The 25,132-nt window shown below is 42.6% G+C and overlaps 1 protein-coding gene across 4 annotated transcripts in view; it reads right to left on the reverse strand.

Annotated features, from left to right (window-relative positions):
• Positions 1–25,132, reverse strand: part of GALNT1 (polypeptide N-acetylgalactosaminyltransferase 1) — a 1,910,365-nt gene that overhangs the window by 385,574 nt on the left and 1,499,659 nt on the right. For all 4 annotated transcript variants that reach the window (XM_044065104.1, XM_044065106.1, XM_044065102.1 and 1 more), the window contains exon 6: positions 9,059–9,229. In XM_044065104.1, the coding sequence (XP_043921039.1) occupies positions 9,059–9,229 (171 nt within the window). The remainder of the gene's footprint in view (positions 1–9,058; positions 9,230–25,132) is intronic.

Below are 25,132 nucleotides of genomic sequence, written 5' to 3' on the forward strand. Positions count from 1 at the left end.
ACCAGGCATGCCTGCGAAGAACAGAACTGGTAGCAGCCACCCTCGAGGAGGCCTGTACAGCATCAAAACCACATTGCAAAGAATGCTTACCCACTTGTTCAGACACATGAACCAAATCCAGCAACTCTTTACACTCAATACCTTCCGCCAAAGCATCCACCTTAGATTTCAATTGTGAAAGGAGATAATTCTGATATTTTAGCATGTGAAACTGACAATTCAATGCTCTCATGGCTAGAGTGGAAGAAGTATACACTTTCTTTCCCCACCTATCCAAAGCCCTTGCCTCTTTATCAGTGGGAACAGGATTTTTAACCACAGAAGCCTTAACACCTTTAGGCCCTTGAGAAATTGTTTCTGGGTCCGCCCTAGGACTCTTAAACAAATATTTATGAGCTTCGGGCACCCTATAATACCTATCAGGCTTAACAGGAGCAGGAGGCAAAGAGTCAGGGTTCAGGGAAGCCTCTGCAAAAACATCTTCCACCACATTCAACACAGGAGGAATAGCTAAAGGCCTATGCTGGGGTAAAACAAGAATTCCCTAAGCCTTTTCCTGGAATCAGAGTAATCCTGGCCTTCCCATTTAAAGTGCTCCCTCATGGAATGCAGAGTCTCTGAAAATGAAAAATCCTCAGGCGGAGAAGCTGTAGGAGTGGAATCATCCACATCAGAATCAGAATAAGTAGGATACTCCTGCATATCTTCCACAGAAGATTCTGAAGCCTCTGAACACTGTTCAAAACTATCAAACTCCGGTTCCACCCTAGGCCTCTTATCAGGCGGGGGCATAGAACCTCTAATCATAGTAATCAAATCCTCTGCCATTTTAAGCATATGTTTCTTAGGTACAGAACCCGAAATGCTAGGAGAAGCCCCCACTGAAGCTGAACTAGGCCTACCTCTCAAAGAAGTTTTGGCAACAGAAGGAGAGGCTCTAACTACCTTGGGAAGTGAGGGAAGAACAGTCACCTGAGAAGCCCCCTCAGCCTGGCCTACCTCCTGAGAGAGCACATCCTGTAATAGTATAGTTTCAGCCTGGGACTCCATGGAAACTCCTGGCAAAACCTCCGGCTCCACTGAGCCTTCTAAAGAACCGACGTCCGGGACTGCCGGTTCATCAACCCTAGGCTTCACTGTTTTATCCTTGCGCTTCTTGGAGGAAGCGGGCGTCGGAGCATCCGACGGCATTTTATAATTGCAACGCTTCCCAAACACTAACCTGGCACAGTCTAACCTCCTCTTAATAGTGCGTTTGTTAAACCTAGCACAAGAGCGGCAACCAACAACGTCGTGCTCAGGCCCTAAACAAGGTATACACAAGGTATGATAATCCCTATGAGGTATCTGTTTCCCACAAGAAATACAGTTATTCACTTTTTCTGACATCCGGTAAAATACTGAGGCAAGAAAAACCAAAATGTTCCCCAACGGGTACTTAGCCAACTCTGTTTCGGTCTGAAACTCCGGTTTCGGAAATATTTCAGAACGCCAACCTGCACTCGCAAAACTGCTTCTGCATCGGACCATGCGGCAAAAAAGACTGAGGATATGACGTCGGTCATGCGCATTAGTACCCTGACGTACTGACGTCAGTCTAATGCGCCCTGACCGACGTCAGCCTTATACTCTGGTATTCGGGCCGACTGGACGCGGACTATACCCAATAGTCAGGACTGCAGCAATGGAAGACGAAGAACATCCGAACGAGAATTGAGAAAAAGATTATATGAGCACACCTACGATATAGAAAAGAAGAAAGAAAGCAACGCTTTCTTCAAACACTCCCTTGAATGTCCGGATTATAAACTTAAATTTATGATCCTTGAACAAGTAAACCCTAATGTCAGAGGGGGGGACTGGGAATCCACACTAGAGTATAGAGAGCTGATCTGGCAGCTCAAACTTGACGCAGGTAAAGCCCCAGGTCTCAATGGCACTTTAAGTATAGGCTTTGTTTTAAAGCTTAGGAGGGCCAGGTTATAACTGCAGTAACTTTTTATGTATTTATTAATACAATACTCATTATTTATCATTATTATTTATTTTTCATTGTTCAACTGTACATACTTAAAGAAAAAACACATGTAAATTATTTGTCACGGTGGCTATTTACACCTCCGTGCCATGTTATGCAAATATTGCACTTTAAGCATTGGCTCTGTTTTAAGGCTTAGGAGGGCCAGGTTATAACTGCAGTAACTCTTTATGTATTTATTCATATAATATTTATTATTTATCACTACATTATTTATTTTTCATTGCTCAACTGTATAGACTCAAACAGAAAAAAACACATGTAAATTATTTGTCACGGTGGTTATTTACACCTCCGTGTTATGGCATATAAATATTTAAGCAGTGGCATTACAAAGCACTATGCACTTTATGAAGCAGATGAAGGAAATAAGAAGTCCAAAGGTTCTCCTCTGTTCTCACATATTAAAGGCATAACTTTGTATTTTTATGCATCTATTTTTATGGTATTAGGTTTACAACCATTTTAAACTTGTTATTAATGGTTTTTAAATAATGTTTTTGATCAATGTTTTTAATTAGAGAATGCTGTTTAAATGTGCACACATTTTAACTTAGCATGTGATCAATTAACACGGCTATTTAAGCATTTGCTTAAGGCTTTACTGTGTTTTTGACTTGATAAAGCCTGGAAGGTATCCGGGCGAAAGCGCTTGTCTTTGAATTTGGATTTATTTCGTTGGTCATTTTATTTCTAATAAAACGCTTGACACACTGCCTGTTGGATTATTGCTTCTGCTGGCGGACCTGGTATTTCATTTCCTGTTTCGAGTTCTTTATCGTGAGTTTCTTTGTTATGGACTGTAATGTGACCATCATGAACTTCGTTTGCTTTACCGGTCAGATCCAGAATAGGTCTCAGGTCCCTTGTCTTTTTGGGTACTAAAAAGAACATGGAGTAAAAGCCTGATCCAGCGTGATCAAGGGGACCTCTTGGATGACTGTTTTTTGCAAAAGCTTTTCTATTTCATGGGTCGTGTCCTCCCTCTGATTGGGTGGAACATTGGGGACGTAACATTTTCTCTTGGGAATTTCCAGAAAGAATGAAGTATCCTCTGGATATGATCCTTAGCACCCATTTGTCACTTGTGATGATCTCCCAGGCTTCTGGTTGCAAGGAGAATTTCCCCCCCGACTGCCTCCAGAGGAGGACAGGCATGCAACTGTTCAGGATCACTGGAAGAGTCTGTCCTAAAAAGTTTCCCCAAGACCCCTGGTTTTGTGGACCTCCTGGTCTGCGTGACCAGCGTCTTCCAGTTCCATTATTCCCCCCTCTACCCTCGGAGGAAAATCTCCCTGATTATTCTGAAAAGGACCCTGTAACTTCTGGAACCACATTTTCTTACTCCCACACTGGCTCCTGAAGAAGGTCCCTTGTGGGACAGAGAAATGGATTCAGTTGGCAGGCAAGGTCTTTCTGTTCTTCTCACTCTGGGAGAGAGTCTCACGAACAGTTGGTCCAAATAAGGTGGAGCCGTCAAAGGGGGCATTAATAAAGGCTTGTTTGAAAGGCTCCACAAAATTGCACAGCCTCATCCAGCCAGGGGGCCTCATGGCAATGCCTGCACCAACCGCTCTTGACTTGCCCGTTGCAGCATGGGAAATCAACCTCAAAGATGCATTGGCTAGTAACTGTGGAGTGGCCAGTCTACAGGAAAAGGATTTCTGATCCTCAGCAGACATGTACCCTGGGATCGAGCTATAAAGTTCCTTTACTAAGTCCCTTTGAAGCCATGTGAAGTGAGATAAACAGTTTAACACCCTCAAGGTGAATGTTGAAGAGGAATAAACTCTTTTGCCAAGTCGGTTCAAAGCCTGGGATTCCCTATTCAGGGGATGGACAGAGGAGCTTTCCTGGGCAAGCTCCTTCTTAGTGGCTGCAGCAACAACCATGGCATCTACAGAGATACCCTTGGCCCAAAACAACTTACCTGCAGGAGTGCTAAGAATCTTGTCCGCTCATTTCAGGATTGGCTTTACTGTATCTGGTGCCTTCCAAGCCCTGGAAGACACCAGCTGGATCGGGGGGTCAGCTGGGGGGGTAACCACGTAGTAGATGGGCCAGACCTGAAAGCCTCCCACAACACCAATTCCTCCAGGGAAGAGTTTTGGGCTGTCCAACCACCCCGCTGGCACAGTATTTTTAAAATGTCTCCAAAGGAGACGTCGGGTGGGGACTTTGGGGACCCTTCTTCTTCCTTGAAATCTGTGTCCATGGTAACCGATTCCATAAGGAATTCAATGTGCCTCCTTTTCACAGTCTCTTCTGGGGACCTCTTTGGTGGGATGCTCTGAGGAGGTATTGGAAGATGCTTGGGATTCCACCGTGGGGATAGTGTGGAGGCTTTGGGGGATCGGCTCCACAAAATTGCACAGCCTCATCCAGCCAGGGGGCCTCATGGCAATGCCTGCACCAACCGCTCTTGACTTACCCGTTGCAGCATGGGAAATCAACCTCGAAGATGCATTGGCTAGTAACTGTGGAGTGGCCAGTCTACAGGAAAAGGATTTCTGATCCTCAGCAGACATGTACCCTGGGATCGAGCTAGAAAGTTCCTTTACTAAGTCCCTTTGAAGCCATGTGAAGTGAGATAAACAGTTTAACACCCTCAAGGTGAATGTTGAAGAGGAATAAACTCTTTTGCCAAGTCGGTTCAAAGCCTGGGATTCCCTATTCAGGGGATGGACAGAGGAGCTTTCCTGGGCAAGCTCCTTCTTAGTGGCTGCAGCAACAACCATGGCATCTACAGAGATACCCTTGGCCCAAAACAACTTACCTGCAGGAGTGCTAAGAATCTTGTCCGCTCATTTCAGGATTGGCTTTACTGTATCTGGTGCCTTCCAAGCCCTGGAAGACACCAGCTGGATCGGGGGGTCAGCTGGGGGGGGTAACCACGTAGTAGATGGGCCAGACCTGAAAGCCTCCCACAACACCAATTCCTCCAGGGAAGAGTTTTGGGCTGTCCAACCACCCCGCTGGCACAGTATTTTTAAAATGTCTCCAAAGGAGACGTCGGGTGGGGACTTTGGGGACCCTTCTGCTTCCTTGAAATCTGTGTCCATGGTAACCGATTCCATAAGGAATTCAATGTGCCTCCTTTTCACAGTCTCTTCTGGGGACCTCTTTGGTGGGATGCTCTGAGGAGGTATTGGAAGATGCTTGGGATTCCACCGTGGGGATAGTGTGGAGGCTTTGGGGGATCGGCTGTCCACGTGGCAGACTGAAGGCCTCAAGCACCAAACCAGACTGAGGAGAGGGAGGTACCACGGCAGAAAGTGCAGAGGGTCTCCCTAGTTGGGGAGAGGACCCTTCACCACCACTTCAAAAGCTGAAGGGCTGTGGACCACTGAAAGCTATCCCACAGAGCTGAAACCACCCGGGTGTGGGAGTTGGAGCCGGGCTGTTCAAAGCCAAAGCTCCGCAAGGATGCGAAGGCTCAGAAAACTTTGGAGTCAATGCCCTCCCCCAGAACCGACCTCAAAGCTACAGCTCAGACACACACTTGGAAGCAAAGCCAAGGAAGCTGAGTGGGTCAGGGAAATAGTTAGATGTGAAGAGGAAATCTCTACCAGTTCCAACACCTCGGCACTGGAGACCAATGGCATCAAAGACTCTGAAACCGAACAGCGGATTGAAGAAGGAGCCAAAGGTTGGAAAGGTGAAAGCCTCACTGAACTTAGGAGGCTCCAAGAAAGACCAGGCGGGAGAGTGATGCCTACCCTCCTGGGTCTCCTTAGGCCTTTTATGAGGGGGGGTGGTTACACCCCTGAAGCTGAAGGCATGCCAAAGGAGGAGCAAGGAGGAAGCAACCCTTTAAGTATAAGCTTAATCCTCGTGTCCACCAGAGCCCGGTAGTGAAAAGCTTGACAAATAGAGCAAGGGCCTCAAAATGGGTAAACCCCAATCAATAAGCACACTCCCTGAGGGCATCCAATAGAGGAATCTTCCACCCTCACTAACTGCATATTTTTAAAACCTTCAGGTTTTTGACATATCAAAAACGAAAAGACAGAAAAGGAAGGAAAAACTAACTGCAGGAAACATGACTACTGATAGAACAGGCAGGAAAGGGAAAAAACTATTTTTTTTTTACAAGACCTAATTAGAGAGAAAGAAGTTTAAAGAGAAAAAGGAAGTAATATGTGAAAAGAATAAAAGGTAAATGAACTCAAAAAACACCAAAAAAACTTAAAATCTCTGGAGAAGCTCACAGCCACAAGAACTCGCTGATGTGAAGCATGGCAAACGAGATCTGAGATACATTGGGTAAGCAGGGCATTATAGGTACTAGGGAGGAGCTCAAGTCAGGAAGCTCAAGCTGTCGAAAAAGCAGCCGGTCAGTTCCAAGGATCGGAACTGAGCTCCTACAGGTTAATGAAATGAAGAGGACAATGTCAGATGCACTAATTTTTTCAGGAACAGACTGAAAATATGAGGCTAAAATCTGGACATTCTGGGAAAATCATAGTTGAGAGGTAAGAACCCTTTGATGAAAGGAGATACTGCCAGCACAGCTAGGTGGAATTTTGTAAATAACTACATGTCACTGCTGAATATCGAAATGACTTACAGAAGATACTCGTGTTACAAATCTATTAGAACTGTACATCATGTGGATATCAAACTGCATGTATAGACGTGTATTCTGAAAAGGTATTTGCAAAGTGCTGTTTGAAATGAAACCACAGTGTGCCCTACTTGAAGAGAACAGAAATGTACAGGAACTATCGTAACTGTTTAAATGTGTATATTTTAACAGTTGAAACTGGAATACAGGAGGTTAACTTCTGTCCAGCAAACTTGAGTAAAATAAATGAAATTAAACTACTTTATGGCTATACCATAAAAGATGGTATCTTTCAGTTTTCAATGCAGCAAGAGACACAATGACTGTACTAGGAAACTTTCTGTATTGTCTTTAGGGTGAACTAATTACTAGTCTTGAAAGCATGAAGGAATGCAATTGTTTTATGACTTCCAGGATCTGCCATAGTTCTGAGAAGCCCTTATCTGTATATTTTTACAGGTAGATGCTAAATACTGACAGCTTCATCAATGGTTGTTTTGCCTGGGAACTAGATTCAGATGACAAGAAGTGATGTCATTCTGCAAGCTATCCCAGCAGTAATATTTCAGATATATTTTGAGAAATCTCTTAGTGAGGCAGAGCATTCGGTCTTGGACAAGACAACAACTAGAAGATCCATTCATCACATCTGCCTTGCTTTATTAGTAAGTTCTTAGTTTATAGTAATTCTCTTAGGTACAGACAGGAATTTAGTAAAGCTTAGTTTAGATATTTTTCTTTATTCGAGACTGTCCTGCAATGTTGTGTTAAATATTTCTTGTGGTTTTGAACTCTTGTCACTGTGAATATATATACTTATTATTGTTTTGTTATTTTAATATTTATTATTAAATATACATTTAACCTTTCCTTGTGTCTGATCTGTGCAGACATTTAAGTATTGAGAGTACTTGCAAGTTTATTTGGTGACACTGTGTGGGCCACTCCTAACAGCCTTGCTCTTGGTCAAATTACCACTTGTATTAATACCAATACAAATACAGTAAGATTGGACACCCTTTGTTAAGGGCCTTAAAGCAGATGATAAGGAGTGACTGGTGGCAGCAATAACTACCTTGTAGTCTGGGCAGAAGGGAGCATAGCTAGTAAACCTGTCACAGCCTTTCCCAAGGGTGTGTGTGTGTGTGTGTGTGTGTGTGTGTGTGTGTGTGTGTGTGTGTGTGTGTGTGTGTGTGTGTGTGCGCGCGTGTGTGTAAATCAAACCTCAAAGTTTGTGTGTGTCAGCTAATTGGGCAGGGACATGAAGCACTAGTTGGACATAGTGTGTGCTGGGGGTCTTGGCTTGGTCACTCAGCTGAGATCTCAACTCTATAGCTGTGCCAGTGGGGAGTCTTACTGGGAATTTGGAGGAAGACTGCAGGAGGAGCTGCATCTGGAAATACTGTGTGTGCACCTGTAATCCTCACAGTGAACATCCCCCACTGTTGCCAGTGGTGAGGACTGAGACTCCTTGATTATTGGTCCAGTGGTTGGGTCATCACAAACTCCATTAATAGATATATAAATCAGAATGTGGTCCTGCGCACTGTTATTGATAATCCCACATTATAAAAAAGCAGTCTTGTCAAACTAAATCAAACATTGTAACTTACAGCAGGCCGCAACTAAAAGGAAAGTGCAAACTGACTAGCTGACAAGTGCTCTTAACTTTCTGGGCTGTCAAATTAAAAGCAGCATGACTACTGCAGTCATTCAGAGTTGAAAGCTGCGATATACAATGGAATAATATGATTGTGGAGTTCCTTCCTTGGTCTAAAACAAGTGGAACAATGGTACAAGTAACTGCATTATATACAGCTTAATTTTGGGTCTAACTGAACATACTAGGGCTGAAAGAGCACATCTGAGTTTTATCTGCTTTCCATTAAATCAGATATCAAAGCTGCAGCAAGGAGAATGTCAGCCTCAAAGCTGAACCACAGAGCTCAGCCATTAGCCACTTCTAAAACAGTAATGCTCACATATTTACTATTTGTTGTTGGGATTGGTAAGATCATGGAGCGGCATGCAAGTACTACTGGATCAGGAAGCAGGAAGTCCAGTTTAACATTTCATCTGAAATACTATACATCAAGAATGTAGAACCCCTCTCATCCTGTACAGAAACTTTAATCCAAATGCCTGACATAGGCAAGGAACCACAACCCTTTTGATCTTCCGAAAGAACAATGAAAATCAGCCAGCTGAGCGAATGACGGTATTTTTTATACAGCTCCAATATCTCATTTCAACTCAAACGCCACCCCCACATCAAGTAATAAAAACCTAGCCAGCTGCTTCTAAATAATCTTACATAAAAAAAAAAACTGAAAAAAAGAGATATGATACTTTCATATAGACATTAAAATGCAAGCTTGTCATATTAATACTTAAATTTTAGCTACATTTTGACACATTTTCAATTTTAAAAAAATTACGTCAGAACTCCTTACCGTACAGGTAGTGTCCTATCACCTTTTCTTCTGTCCATTTCTCTTTGAGGTACTGGATACCAACGGAAATTCAGTTTCCAGTTAAAACCTCCATATGTCATATCAGATCCAGCCATATACTCAAATGTGTCATCGCTAATTACATCTATTATTGGGCACACAACAGTTCTCCTGTAAAATAAAGAAAGAAATAAAATGACTGCATATGAAATGCATCTAGACCAAAATGAACTACATAAAAAGACAGACCAAGTTTCTTATTAACCTTCTCAAGTACAGTGATACAGCCACAGCCATATCCTTAAAAATGACCTTTCAATGCTCTGTTCATGTGAGGTCACACAAAACTATTTGCCTGGGTTTACGCAAATATACTACAGAACACTTTAGTATCAACACAGCCAAAACCATGACACAACAAAATCACTCTAACAAATGTATTACCTATTTTAAAGGTACCTTTACAGGTAAAAACATAAATCAAAGCAAGTATCTTTGTACATAATATACATATTATGTTTCAGAATTTGTATAATCAGAAAAAAAAAAAGGTGCAGGAAGGGTGGGGTTGAAGGCGAAGACCTCCCAAACTCAATCTGTTAAGAGAGGGAGTGATTTCGGAGTAAGAGAGGCTGCCAAATGGTTAAAGAAAGCCAAAAGCATTATTGGTAAACAATTACGCTTTTTTTTGGTTTGCAGTATTAAAAGTCTTTTAAAGTCTTTTATTTATGAATTTATTGGGCGGGGGTGGGGGTGGGTCCAGTTGGTAATGAGGACAACAAATAGGGGCATTGCCCTGGGTAACAAATGTTCTTGCTACAACATGTGGAAACTCAGGAAGCTGCCTGAAAATGTTTTCCACACTTTCCCTCCCCCACCCTGGCAGGTTCCCATTGGTTAGACATTATTTCAACTGTCTAAAATGCAATGTCACTCATTTTTGGGCGCAAGCTGAAAAGTTGCACTGTTGGCACTACAAAAGAGATGCCAAGTGGTCCTTACAGGTCAAAGGGATTTTCTGGTAATCATTTAATCCGCTACAATTACAAATAAGGCTGTTTAAAGCGTGTGTGTGTGTGTGTGTGTGTGTGTGTGGGCACGTGTGCACATACATGTGCATGCATGCAACTACTTCAAAATCTGGAGGATTATTACTTTTTATTTCTCTGGTTATGAGGGCGCATATTGGTGGACTGCCCACTGGACCATCTGTCCCAGCTACAGTCCTGAGTTTCAGAATACTCTTCTGTGACGGACATCGTTCTAATGTAAGTTGTCATCATCAACATTTGGAGACATTAGCTAATGACAGCCAAAATTAATATGTATTTGATAACTTCACCTTCACTCCCTCAAACTGGGATAAAATTAGGCAGGTTCCCTTGTTACTGTACAAGTGCTTACTACAGCATGCCTTTTGAGGCAAACTAAAGGTTTCATATGGTCATAATCCAGTAAACTCTAACCAAGTCAAAATTTTCGGTCAAAGAACAGATTATGTCTCTAGACATACACTACCTCCTTAATATCAGAACAGTCAAGTAGTACTATCACAGTCAAATATCTACAGAAGATGGCCTGCCTAAAGTTGGGATTTATATCTACTGCATGAAATACTGCCACTCATCTTAATAAAACACTTGTAAAAATACTCTTCAATTAAATCCATCCTTGTAAATGTAAGCTGCCAGCACCAACATTAGGGTACCAACATTAGCATTAGGGAACTTGTTAGTTGATGACGATTAACAATGATGTGCATCTGCTGATTTTATTATTCTTCTGTATACTGACAAGACAAAAGATGGAGAAGTCACGTGTGAAAAGCAAAGATGAGTTTTGTGTGTGTCACAGGCAAGCATAGGAAAGGAAATACATTTCTATTAAGAGGTTGTGAAAAACTACTGCTAATGCTGCAAACAAATGTAAATGCTACCAGACATGGGTCAGAAGGGTATATTCATTGCAGGGCAAGGCAAGAAAGACTTTAAAATTGGCTAGAATAGGCTACTTTTTTATTTTTGTAATCCACAGTACCTTAACTGAATCTGTACTACAAAGAACCAAATACTTGCATGCAATCATGTATTAAGGTCTTGTAATGCTTACAGAACTAATGGCTCTGTGTATCATTAGACATTGTCAAAAGCGGTCAACTGCTGAAATCTGATACTAACAAAAAGTAACATCTCTTACAAGCAATGACAGCTTACATCAAATCATGAGGCATTTTGACCTTTCCTATGAGATTATTTTTATTCATTAACTATGAAAACACAGTAGGCACTTGACTTTTTTGAGGTGTGACACAGGTTCATTGCCTGGTAAAGGATTTTGCCAGAAGCAGAGTAAGCAAATGGGGGTCAAGGGACTCATTTCCTTTTACAAAGTCCTCCAAAACTAGAGGTGCAACTTGTAAAAGTTTCTATCAGCAGGAGCTAGTGTAAAGGGGCAATTGTTCTGCAGTTCTTTATTCTCAGTGGGACAATGATATACAGGGACTGAAAGTTGTGTAGTTAAAAAAAGGAATTAATAGATAAAGGAAGCATAGAGAAAGGTGGCACTTTATGGGACAAATACATGGCAGACTGATGGGTACAAATGTTTTATTTTGAGGAAGGTGGCATTTTCTGCATTACAGACGTGATGAACAGCATAGTTTAGAGAACGGCAGCATTTTAGGTGTGTGTTTCTAGCATGGGGATATGGAGTTGAGTAGGTCTATGTGCAACTTTTAGTTGCTGGAGTAGAAGTGTTGACAGAGCTAAACATGCAAACTGAGCATTAACAGGAGGTAAACAGACTAGCCTGGATAAAAGCATGCTAATTTTGTAAATCACAGAAGGATTTCAGATGGAGATAATTAGCATGTATTCTATTCTGCTGACAGAAGCTACGTGAGAGAAACTTAAGAGGGAGAAAAATACTACAGACAACACAGCCTTGGGGGAGCTCCAACATGAAGAATACTGAAATGGATAAGGAGTGTGAAAGTAGAACTTGGCAAGTTAGATAAATACCTGGATATCCACAGAATGCAGTTGTAGCTAAATCCAAGGGAAAAGAGCTTCTGAGGAGGAACCTATGTAATCAAAATTGTTTTTGAAGTAAATGAAAACTGCAACTGTTAAAAGACCAGTTTTTTTTTTTTTTTTGAATTACTACTGCTGCTTGGAAGAGAGCAGTAGGTATGATGACATTTGGCCTGAGGCCAGGCTGAGCAAGAAAGAGATTATTCTTTTAGCAAAGGTCACTGATTTATTAATAGCCCAGTTTTGAAGAATGTTTTTAAACACGGGAAGACATTTGCAATGGGTTTAAAATAACCTGGCCAGGATGGGTTGGAAACTTCAGGAACAGTAAAATTATGACTTTTTCCATTGTTCTGGTATATAGCCAGAATATACAGAAAGACTATACAGGGAGATTAGTGGCTGTAGGATAAGAGTTGTGTGTGGCTCTATACAGAGCTCGAAGATGAAGATCCTGATTGGGAAAGAGGGCATTAAGGGACATTTTAGTGAGAAGACACTGAACTGCTTTAGATGTCAGATGTTTAAGGTAAAAGAAAGAATTAGAATGAAGACCAGGAGTAATGTGACAGGGCGGAAAGAAAGGACATGCAGTAGAAAAAAAAAATGAAAGAATGATTCAAATGCTGTCAGCAACAGAATGACTGATTACATTGATGACTGATTACATTGATCAAAATGTTGACACTATATCTGATATTACCATGTCTCAGCAGTGGAAATTAAACTCCAAGGAGGCTGCAGCCAAAATTAAATGACAAGAGCTCAAAAGACCAAATCCTTTAGCACATTTAGTTGTCAAAGAAGGTCTGGCTCCTGTAATCATACTACAAGAAATAATGCCTTGGGAAAGTGTGAACCAACAACCAAATGCCTAAGGCACAAAAGTCCAAAACAAAGATAATTTTAATTTTAAAATAAGCACAGAAAGTGGCCATGCCCCCTGTGTAATAACTGATGACAGCTGCATTGTACAATTGGTGCTTCACTGTCTGATAGCAAAACATAGTAGTTCGAAATTCTCTTCGAAACGGCATGCTTGATGACTTCAAGACCCCCCCTTCCTGCAAGAACAATGGCAACCAGTTATTCTGTCATTTTGAACTCGTGCATCCTCCTCAGATAAAAAAATGACATGGAAATGTATGCCCAAAATGTGACGAGCTCTTATTGACATGGATTGTGTCACTGGAATGAAAACAGAGAGATGAGTGTAATGTGAGTTGGTTCTATGGGACATCTGCACCTTCTCAATGGACAGGTGCGGTTCCTTATAAATAACAGCATGAAGTTCCAATGTCATTTGAGAACAGGTGATGACTTTAAAGAACAGAATCTTTCAGACATTCAAATATCAAAGCTGCTCAACTAGCAGGTTCAAAAGAGAGATGGGAAAACCGCTCATGTATTAAGTCCCCAAAGTGTAGCACTCACTGTCCCTGATTTTGCTTCATATTTTTGCTCTATCCTTCATAAATTTTTTTCTGGCAAATTACTGAGGATTACAGTCAATAATGCCAGACTGCAAAGTTTCACACTTCTCAGGTCCACAGGTAGTTACTAGGTCTGCAGTCCAGGAGACCATTAAGTAGCCTACCACAAACTCCCAACTGCGTCAAAGCACTAAGTGACTTGCTCAGAATCACAGTATAGGCAAATGAAGGTACAAAGATTCAATCTCTGCACCTTTTGAACAACAGCTCATTAAGAAGTCAGAGTTTTAGTCCTTTGCGCTGTCAGAGGACTTCTTCAGAAAATGCATGTTGGATGGAAAACATGCTGCTGTTATTAACTTTCTAAGTGGAATAGAAAAGTACTTGAAATTTATCCTTGATTTTTGGCCTTTGTCCCTCATTATATATTTTTTTTTCTCAATCTTTAACAAAGAAGTTGACAGCTATGCCGCACAGTTAAAATGGGCTCTTCAGAAGAGGACAAAGATGCAGGACCCCTATGAAGAAATGCTTACGCATGTGGTGCAGGGCCACAGTCCTACCCTTAACTACATGACAGGGATGACAAAAATATGGATCTTGATCACAGAATTACTACTAGTCACTTCTCCCAAAAACTTCAGACACCATAAAGGCCAAATCACAAAGGCTCAAAATTTGAATCCCACACAGGCACAGTATTGAAATAAGTACACAAACGCATTTTAAGTGTATAGGTAACAGGAGGATCAGTAGTCCAATATGACACAGTGGTAACCCAGTATAATACTAAGCAAAAAACTGAAATTTGACAGTTAAACACAGCTATACTGTAAATCACTGCAGTACAACATATTTTAAATTATAACTGCAAACAGTTTTACAGTGTAAATGCTGACAATTCCATCCCCAAAGTTGCATACCCACAAGTAGTAATAATAGTTAGCGGCTGCAGGGAATTCTACCCCCTAGATGACTACAGTTGTTCTATTAATACTACTTTACTTAATTCTAGTTAATGAATGCATTTGGAAAGTTTCTGATTACATCTGGGAGCATGAGCTTACTGTGTGCGTGCAGAGAAAGATAAACTATGACTAAGACTCTCATGACCCAGGATCAATTAGCAATCCATACACTGGAACAACCAGGAAGGAGAAGTAGTATTGAGTGACCCCATATCAGCTCACTCATCTGGGGGAGGGTGGGAGGCATTCATATTCAATGCCATAATCACTCCTAACAGATGCAGGAGAAGGTACAGCAGCAGTATGGACACACAGAGTGAACATTGCTATGCCACATCAACACTGATATGGGAAGATTAAGTAATACACCTGAAAGCAGTGCATGTACATGAACTGAATGCTTCACAGAGTGGAATGACGGACTTATCACTCCCATTCCTCACCTGTCCTTACATCTTATTTCATGCAGAGATGCACGTGATCCTCACTTTCAAACAGCATTTACTGCCCTTAAAGGTATACATAAAGATTTTCTGTACGTCATATCACCAACACATCTGCAACAACACTAGATATCCCACTTTTGATCCCCTTCATTATGTCAACTTACTGTACCGTTGACTTTCATAACAGAAAGACCACAGTGTCGAATCTTTAAAATCATGAATTCCTGGAACATCGTATTTTCTCACAGGGAAAGTTACCACTTGGCCACCATGGAGAACTTTGCCCTTTTCTCCACTGTGGTATGATCTCGGAGTTAGTATATTTAGTTTGGGGGATGTGGATGCCAAGCGCCCCCACATATGGGGTGTAGGGGGCAAAATCCCCTCTTCGGTGGGTTTAATTTGCTTAAGTTTCTAATTTTATTGTTGGTGGCCACGTGTTAAATTTCCTGGTGAGAAAATACGATGTTCCAAAGCATGGAGATCCTCTAAGACACGTATCTGTCTTGCCAACATGCCTTACATATGTCAGCAGGTTTATCAAGCTGGCATTGCCTAAAAAGAGCACTGTGGGGTGGAAAAGGTTTTAGCCAAGACCTGAAAACTGGGGGGGGGGGGGGGGGGTAGCAGGAACAGACCATCCTTAGCAGAGCAGTGTGTTATGTCTATCATGTCCTCCTAGGCATACAAATAATGTATCTCTTTCGAGCAACACCAAAAACTAAGCCAATTAATAAAGTCAGGTATCTTCTACTGGTAGTGTCCGAATTTTTTCACGTTGATAATATAGTCCTCCTTAACAAATAAATAAAATTTAAAATGCACGCATAAGTAGATAAATAAAATTTAAGTAAAATCAAGTCTAGTCTTCATTAGTCCCTCCACTCACTTTAGTCAAGAAAGCACCAATCAACAATGCAGCTGACAAGGAAATGAAGGTTCTGAAATGCCCAGTACAACATCCATATTTTTAACAATATATATACAATGGCCATGGTGGTGCAGCGGTTAGTGTTGCCATCTCACAGCAAGAGGTTTTCCGGTTCAATTCTTGGCTGGGGTGCCTTCTGTGCGGAGTCTGCATGTCCTCCCTGTGGTCGCGTGGGCTTCCTCCGGGTGCTCCGGTTTCCTCCCACATCCCAAAGACATGCTGTAGGTAACTTGGACACACTAAATTGGCCCTAGGCATGAATGTGTGTGTGCCTTCCATGGAAGGTTGGGTGGCGGGCTGGCAGCTCGATACAGTAAAACTCCACTGCCAATCATGAGACGACAGGTGATCCGCTGTGGCGACCCCTAACCGGGAAAAGCCGAAAGAAGAAGAAGAAAGCAATGTATACACAAGAAATACTCTAGAGATGGGATTCAGAAATTTTCATCCAATGAAACTACACAGGACCTTTCCTAATCAGTACTTTTGCCATAAGCATTCTTGCTATCTAACAATCTAAAGAGCAGATTCTGAAAGAATAAAGGATGCCTTCAACTGTAATACAGAGCATACTTCCTACATATACTAGTCCGATCTTAATGGCATGACAAAGTCTTGGAGTAGTCAACAGTATCTCTCAGAGAAAAAAAGAAAATGATCCAAGTTCAGTCCTAGGGACACTGGTTCCGTGTCAAGAAGAAAGATGTAAATGTTTTGGTGCTATTTGTACATCAATGCTGGTTGCAACCTACATGGCTTACTCTAAATGTGCAGCAATGGTGAGAAGGGAATACATGCCTAGGCCGCAAGATGTTAGGGGATATGATCCATGTCAAATTACAAGAGGGGCTTGATCAGTCCAGAAAATGGAAAACCTTATCAGTAGCAGCTGATTAAATTACATGACAGTTAATGTTGGTCAGTGCTAGCAATGAGTTATGTATCTACATAACAAATGTTTAATATATTCTATGAAAAAAAAGAAGTTATGTCTTACCATAACATTCCATCTGTGTTATTGATCTTCATTCAGTCATTACTGATGGGTTATCGGTTCTGTCCTCGGAACCGAGCCGGCCAATATCAAGCTCACGTCAGCCAAAAACTCTTGAGCCAAGATCCTACCAGAATGCTCTACTCCATGTTACCGCAGATCGAGTTTGCAAGTTGACAGATAAAAGTAGAGGCTACCTCTGGTCATAACAGACCTACCAGAAAGGAGTACATGAGATCAACCAAGAACCTCTGGATGGGGGACAGAGGGTGGGATGTAAGGAATGAACGAAGATCAACAACACAGATGGAATGTTATGGTTAGACATAACTTCTTTATCTGATGATGTTAATCTTCGTTCATTCCTTACTTATGGGACAGAGTCCCAGCTACCTGTATTCCTTGGTGGCCCTCATGGAAGGACATTCCTGAGCACCATGGAACCAAAAGGAAGCTCCACCTCTGGACACTGGGAGATCAACAGACTGGTTGATCGCTCTGACACCACTTCTGTTAAAAAGGTAGAATTGGTTCTCAGTGATACCCTATCCTTATGGAAGATAAGATAAGGAGGTTTGACGCATAAGGCCTGAAGTTCTGACAAACATCTGGCCGATGTGACTGCAATCCGAAACAAAGTTTTCTAAGAGAGATTATTTTACATCATAAGAGGACGCAGGTTCAAAGGGTGGAGCTGATAAAGCTTGCAGAACCAAGGCCAAATCCCAAGGTTGTACGGGTTCTCTGAAGAGAGGTTTTAGGTGGATAACCCCTTTCAAAAAAGTCTTACAGAGTCTGTGTGACATAAGTGAAGAATCTTGAAAACCAATATGAAAATTCAAGATGGCAGCTAAATGTACACGGATAGTAGAGGCAGACACCCCAGAGTTGAAAAGATGTGACAAGTAATCTAATACTATTGAGAGCGGGGCTGAAAAGGGGTCTATTTGCTTATCTGCTGCCCATAGAGAGAACCTCTTCCATTTGTTAAGACAGATTAGTCTGGTGGATAATTTATGAGATGCAATAAGAATATTACACACAGGGGACAAAAGGTTTTCATGCCTGGCAATCATAGGAAGTGGAGAAACCAAGCTGTCAGTTTCAGGGTTGTTAGAGTGGGGTGAATCAGACCCTGTGGATGGGAGATCAACATTGGTGATAGATTGAGGATCCATGGTTGACCTAGCAGGTGAGGTCAGAGAAAGGGAAACCAGACTTGTCGAAGCCAATATGGAGCAATGAGGATCACTTTGCTCTTCAACTGTCGTGCTTTCTTTAGAAATCAGGAGATGAGAGGAAGCGGTGGATAGGCAGAAAGAAGATCTGAGGGCCAAGCGTGGACTAGAGCATCCCTTGGTGACTGTCCCCAAGGGGGGATCAGGGCAAAGTAGTTGCTGCACTTGTAGTTGGCTGGGGAGGCAAATAGGTCGCAGCAAGGCTGGCCCCAGCGGTGGAAGATTTTTGCTGCTATCAGAGGATTGAGGGACCACTCGTGAGGCTGTAGAATGCACCTGCTCAATTTGTCTGGTATCACGTTGGAGCTCCTGGAAATGTGTGATGCAATCAGAAAGCGGTTGTAAGCTATCATCCATTGCTATATTCTCAAGGCCTTTCGGCATAACAGGTAAGATCTGGTGCCCCCTTGTTTGTTGATGTACCAGACCACTGACATGTTGTCTGATTGGATCGCAATAGTCCCTGATGGAAGGATGGAGTGAAATGCTTGCAACGCTAGAAGCCTCGCCCTCAGTTCCAGGACAATGATATGCAAAAGGGCTTCTGTCTCCGACCAGGTGCCTTGGACTGAGTTTCCCTGACAAAGCCTCCCCACACCATCAGGGAGGTGTCCGTGGTCATCGTGGCTATCGGTAGATGGGGGGGGGTGAAAGGGCGAGACCATTGTTGGGGATTTCAAGGTGTCCACTAGAGTAAATCTTGTTTGCATCTGTGAGTCACACTTATTTGAAAGACAAAGGATGTTGTAGAGGGTACCACTGAGTGAGAAGTAGCCACTGAAGAAGTCTCATGTGGAATCTGGCTAGGAGAACAATGTTAATTGAAGCTGCCATTGACCCCATTAGATGAAGTACAGATCGAGCTGGGGATTTGTGGTGACAGAGCAACGGTTGAACTTGTTGTCTTATTCTCTGAAGTATGTGTTCTGGAAGGAATGCTGTGCAAGTTCTTGTGTCCAACAGTACCCCCATGAATTCCAAAGACTGAGTTGGGGTTGTGCTGGATTCCTCCCAGTTCATAGCGATTCCCAGGCTTCGAGCTGTTAAGAGAGTATACTGCAGGGCTTCTTTCAGTAGACGCTTGGTGGGGGCGGTAAGGAGCCAGTTGTCTAGATATGGAAATGCCTGGAATCCTTGAAGTCGCAAGTAAGCGATAACTACTGTCATGCATTTTGTGAACACTCTGGGGGCTGTAGAGAGACCGATGGGCAGGGCTGGAAACTGGTAGCGACTGGATCCTATGCGAAAGCGGAGGTATCTTCTTTAGCAATTGTCCATCTTTATGTGGTAATACGCATCTTGAAGATCGACAGAGCACATCCAATTGTCTTCTTCTAGAAGAGGAAGGATAGACTGAACCGTGACCATCCGGAATTTCTCTGTTTTTATAAATTTGTTTAGTGTACTGAGATCCAGAATTGGTCTCCAGTCCCGTCTTTTTGGCACTAAAAAGAACCTTGAGTAAAATCCAGATCCTATCTGGTCTGGGGGGACCGTCTAGATGACTCTTGTTTTGTAGCAGCTTTTTGATTTTGTGTGCTGCTATTTCCCTTTGACTGGGTGGAACGGCGGGTAACACTCTTGAGACTGGGCAAAGATGGAAGAGGATGTGATAGCCTCTGGATACAATCCAGTGTACCCAAGAGTCGGTTATCTTTTGCCAGGCAGCAGGATACAAGGAGAAACTACCCCCGACAGCTTCCAGAAGTGAGCAGTCGGGCAACGCTTCAGGAGCGCTGACAGGGTTGGCCAGAGAAAGAATCTCTGGAACCCTGGTTTAGCGAACCTGCCTTGCACAGAAAGGGGCGTCTTCCACTGGAGTTTCCCCCTCTGCCTCTAGGGGAAAACTCGGCACATGTATCCAGGAAAGAACCCTGTGATTTATTGTGCCAGATCTTTCTGTTCCTCTGATTTCTGGAATAGAATCGTTGAGGAGTGGAGTGTCTGACACCAATGGCAGACAAGGTCTTGCCATCTTGTTCACACCATGCCAGTGTATCCTTGACTTTAGGGCCAAACAAAGAAGCAGCCTATATGGGAGCATTCATGAAAAGAGCCTTAAAGGAGTCCGCAAAGTCACAAAGGTGCATCCAAGCACGTCGTCTGGCGACTATACCTGCCGCTCTAGCTACCCCTTCTATTGCGTGAGAAATAGGATGCATGGAAGAGTTGGAAATGGACTCTAGGGTGGCTATCTGAGAAGCCACATTATCAGGAACTTTGTCAGAAACAGCTCCTGCCAAGGTTTCAGAGAGCTGGTTGATAAGATCTTGCTGAAGCCCGGTAAAATGTGCCAAATAATTCAAAGATCTTACGGCGAAGGTTGATGAAGCAAACTCACGCTTCCCTAATCTGTCAATCGCCCAGGACTCCTTGCTGGGTGGATGGACAGTTTGGTTCTCTTCTGCCAAATCCTTCTTAGTAGCAGCTGTCACCACCATAGCGATTAGTGGGAGACCTAGTGACTAGTGGAGGTGCTCCATGGGGGGGTGATAATATCTTGTTCTGGGCTCTTAGGTATTGCTTCCATGGTATCAGGAGCCTTCCATGCACGCTGCACGATGAGCTGGACGAGCTCATCGGCAGGCAGGATGACCCAGGAGGTAGGGGGCCGGGCATGAAAAACTTGCAGGAATACGGATTCCTCAGAGGAAGGATTAGAGAGGCTTCCAGTCACCCCTCTGACTGAGGATCTCAAGGATGTCACCAAAGGACACCTCATCAGTGGGTGACAATGGGGACCCTTCCCAGTCATCAAAATCCATATCTTCAGTCAATGACTCCTCAGTGGAGTCCATGTGCTTCCTCTTGTATGATGCTTTGCGGGGCTCTTCCTCAGTGGGAGGTCCTGGGGAAGACTGCAAAGAGGGGGGGGGGTCTCCTGAGGAGGAGAGACCTGAAGCTCTTGTGCCCGGTGTCCGGCGGTTGAAGCTTGTGGAAGTTGCAGTACACAGGGGGGGAGAGGACTCTGACAAATGAGCTTTGCCAGCGGAGGCAAGCGCCCCCTCCATGGTCTGGAATGCCTTCCCACCCAAAGATGGATGGGAGCCCGGAACCAAGCATGACAACCTTGGAACCGGGATCACACCCCGCCCCAACAAACCTGCCCCCAGACCAGGAGGCTCAAGAGGACCATGAACCGTAAGAGAGAGAGCATCCCTGGAAGGTGCCACAGAAAAAAATCGGCATGGAGCCAGGAATGCCCTCCCTAATGGCGCAGCCACTGGCCTGAGAAGAGCCCAATGCCCAGTGCATCGAGGACCACAAGGACGACTCTGGTTCCAAAGTGAGATCCACTATTGGAGTCAGAAGGAGGGAAGCTGCTGTCGGAGTAAATAGTATTAGAGACTTGAGCAGAAGTCGAAGAAGGAGTATACGTTGGGGTATGAGGCAAAACACGCTCACCTGAATGAGGGAACGTGGACTAGGATGGTTGAGAGAGACCTCTGGCCACAAGCAACTGGTCAACAAGCAGCAAGACATCCTGCTCAGAAAGACTTTTGGTTGACCTCATAGAGAAGGCTGATGGCGATTCTGGCCTTTCCAGGAAAGGACTATACTGACTGCTTGCAAAAGGATCCAATGAAGGGGAATATTTGGTCCTTGGCTAGTTCAATAGGTGCAGAGCTTAGAGCGGAGGGAGTCTGCACTGAAGAAAACAGTGTGGAAAAAGTCTGCGGCGAAGATGTCGGAGCTGTGGTAGTTGAAGGTGTCTGCACCGTAAAGGCAAAGGTCTGTCCCGAAGGGTATGGTGCTGTAGTGGAAAGTGTCTGCATCAGCTATAAGGACGGTGCCAAGAAGGACTGCACCAAAGTACATGTCGGTGCCGAAAAAGTCTGCGCCGTGGAGTACAGAAGAGTCATACTTGGAGCCAAAGGTGACTGTACCAACGGTGCTGAAGGGGACTGAACCTGTACTGATGGTGCCGTTAGGGGTTGCAACAGAACTGAGGGAACTGTAGTTGTCTGCTTCGGAAATGCCATGCTGATATCGATAAAGGAGACATGGTTGTAGTCAGGATCGTTTGGGGTGGTGCGAGCCTGGAGCAGACAGGGTCACAGGTGGCAGCGCCGGCGCAGTATCAATTTCACCTTCTTGTGAGTCGACTCCCTACGATCTCCAGAGGGAGAAAAAGGGAATGACTTTGATGAAGAAGAGGAAGAACGCTTCCTGCAAGGTTTAACAGGAGGGGGTGAGCCCTCTGACCCAGAAATAGCCTCAGAGAAAGGAGACTTTTCAATATTAACTTAGTCTTCCTCTCATTGAGAGTCCTGGTAGAGAAGTTCTTACAGATCCCACACGGAGGATCTACAGTCAAGTGGGAGACATTAAGACAGTAGACACACAAGTCATGGCCATCAGAAAGCAGTAACTTACGGCCGCAATCCTTGCACTGCTTGAACCCAACTGAACTTTTCTTATCCGACATAGCTCTTGGGAGAAGCACAGTAGCAAAAGGAAGAATAACGGCTACCCAAGAAAAGGGTAAAAAGAGAAAAAGAAGCATTACCAACAATGGTAATGGAGAATTACCACAAGGTAAGAAAAGAGGGTAATAAAGGGAAAGGACTAAAGGGAGAGAGTCTAAAGTATGCGATAGGGTAGGAAAATAATAGAATAAACTTTTGAGAAAATGTTAGAGTAGTAATATATAAACTGTCAAAAAAATAGACACTTAGCTGAGAGAGTGGCTTGACACAGCTGTTCAGCAATGCGGCAAATGAGATATGGGGTAACAGGGAGTAGAGCATTCTGGGTAGGACCTTGGCTCGAGAGTTTTTGGCTGATGCAAGCTTGATATTGGCCGGCTCGATTCTGTGGATGGAACCGATAACCCATCAGTAAGGAATGAACGAAGATTAACATCATCAGATTTGTTGCATTTTATCAGGGAGAAATTATGCACATAATGTGAGTGAGAGAGTGAGTGAAGTAGAATATGCAAAATGTGCCATATTTTCATTATTAGCTCAATGCATGCATAAGTTTCAGAACACCCTGTTATAATGCTGCTGTGCATGCTGTTTGCTGAAAGTTTAACCTCAGACTCTATTAATTTAGAACCATTGTTTGCAATACGTTTTCCACGTTTATACCCCTACCCAAATGTTCTTGTTTATATCACACTGTACTGTGTTTGGATATGAATGTTTTTTGTGCTGTTATTGATACACTATTGGTATGAAGATATATGCCTAAATAAAAAGCATTGCTAAAAAAGAGACTGTTCTGAATATACATGTGAAACGCATGTGCACAGCTGTTTATCACATTCTGCAAAAGATAAAATGTTAATCATTTGTGCCCTAATATTTCATTAATGACATGCTTCATGGCCATCAAATCTGCATGAACATGCTACCACTAATATATGTCACAAACCTGTTATTTTTGCACTTATGAAATTAACAATATATGTGGATGGAAAGGAATATTACAATAATTGATTATTTGCAGATGGACGGGAAAGCAGTGGATGGCAAATTAAAATGACAATCATATTTGACATGACTGTGACATAACTGTTGGACAATACTATTGCTGAACATAACCATAAATTTTGCACTTCTATAAAAATGTCCAAATGAAGAGTCTGGGAAGGACTGCTATGGTGTCATACAAACAGCTGACAAGTGAGCAAATAACTGCTGCTGATACCATGTTTCTGTCTGGTAAGTGCAAAGAAACATGAAGTGCTGTTTTGTAATTTTTTTGTCTCATTTTACAGAAAGAAACCGACAGGTTCACATGCTAAACAACTCAAGAGGATGGATAAGAAGCCTAAGACTCAATTACCATACCATAAATTCAGCATCACCCAAATAACAGTTACAACTTAACAGTAATCAGCTATTAAGTGTTTCTTTATTCAATGTAGAATCAGGATTCACACTTAACAGTATTCTGATGACTACCACCCTGAAGTTCAACACTTCATAATTGACGTTTTACACTTCTGAGTAGCACTTAAGGTTTGCAAAATATCAATACTTGTTAGAGGCATGGTTTCAGAGATGAAGTGCCTCAAAAAATCTTTCAAGAATCAATAATATAACAATGTTAGGAAGCAAAGTTGTAAATTAGAGCCACTGATTCTCTGTACTTGGTTCTCAATCTTCCACACTTATCTTCTACAGCTTTACTGACTGCTTCAAAGTTCTTACGTATATCAAAATATGAACACTACGAATAAATACATATATAAACGAATATAAGATTATTTATTTACATTTGTTACCGGGTAAATGTCCAACTGGGCTGAAAGCCCATTTTCAGCAGAGACCCGGGGAGAAAAGCTCCATAAGTGAAAACATAATAGATAACAAGGTATTACAGCGTTTTACAACTTATAAATACATAACATTGCACAAAGTAAATAAGAAGCAGGAAGATATACAAGGTAAACACAACAACAAGAAAAAATACAAGGTTACAAACAAACTAATTGAAAAAGAAACTAACATAACTGTGCACTGAAATACATAAGTATGGCAGATAAAATATAGCAATTGTAATACTAGCCAGGGCAAATGCTGAAAAAGAAACCCTGTACCTGGAGTAAATTAGAACTTGGTAGTAAGAGACAAGTGATAGCAATAAAATACAGTTATCAAGAGTCTAAAATAGTCGAGAAGTAAGGACCCTAGTCAGGATTAGAGCATGGACAGATCCAATGATTGGTGAGGTATTGTCTGAGACTTTGCTTGAATATGGAGGTGTTATTAAGTTTGAGAAAATGCTGACAATCGGTTCCAAAACCTGGAATTTTTGTTAGAATAGAGTGGGTCACCAGAAGTGGTTATTAATTTGGTTACTTTTATCAGAAGTTTATCAGAGGATCGAAAGTCTCACGGTTAGTATTGTATTATGTCTTTTAGAACTGGACAGGAATCAGGTTTATAAAAAAATGTTGTGGGTAAAAGTGAGTTGGTTTAGTTGTAGCAAACTGGGTAGTTCAATCCAGCTGAGCTTTTTTAGGGCTAAACAATGGTGCTCACATTTTATTATAGCATGACTCTAGTTGAGCGAGTT

This window comes from Protopterus annectens, chromosome 3.part0 (assembly GCF_019279795.1).
Source record: "Protopterus annectens isolate FY-2018-M chromosome 3.part0, PAN1.0, whole genome shotgun sequence".
Taxonomy (NCBI): domain Eukaryota; kingdom Metazoa; phylum Chordata; order Ceratodontiformes; family Protopteridae; genus Protopterus; species Protopterus annectens.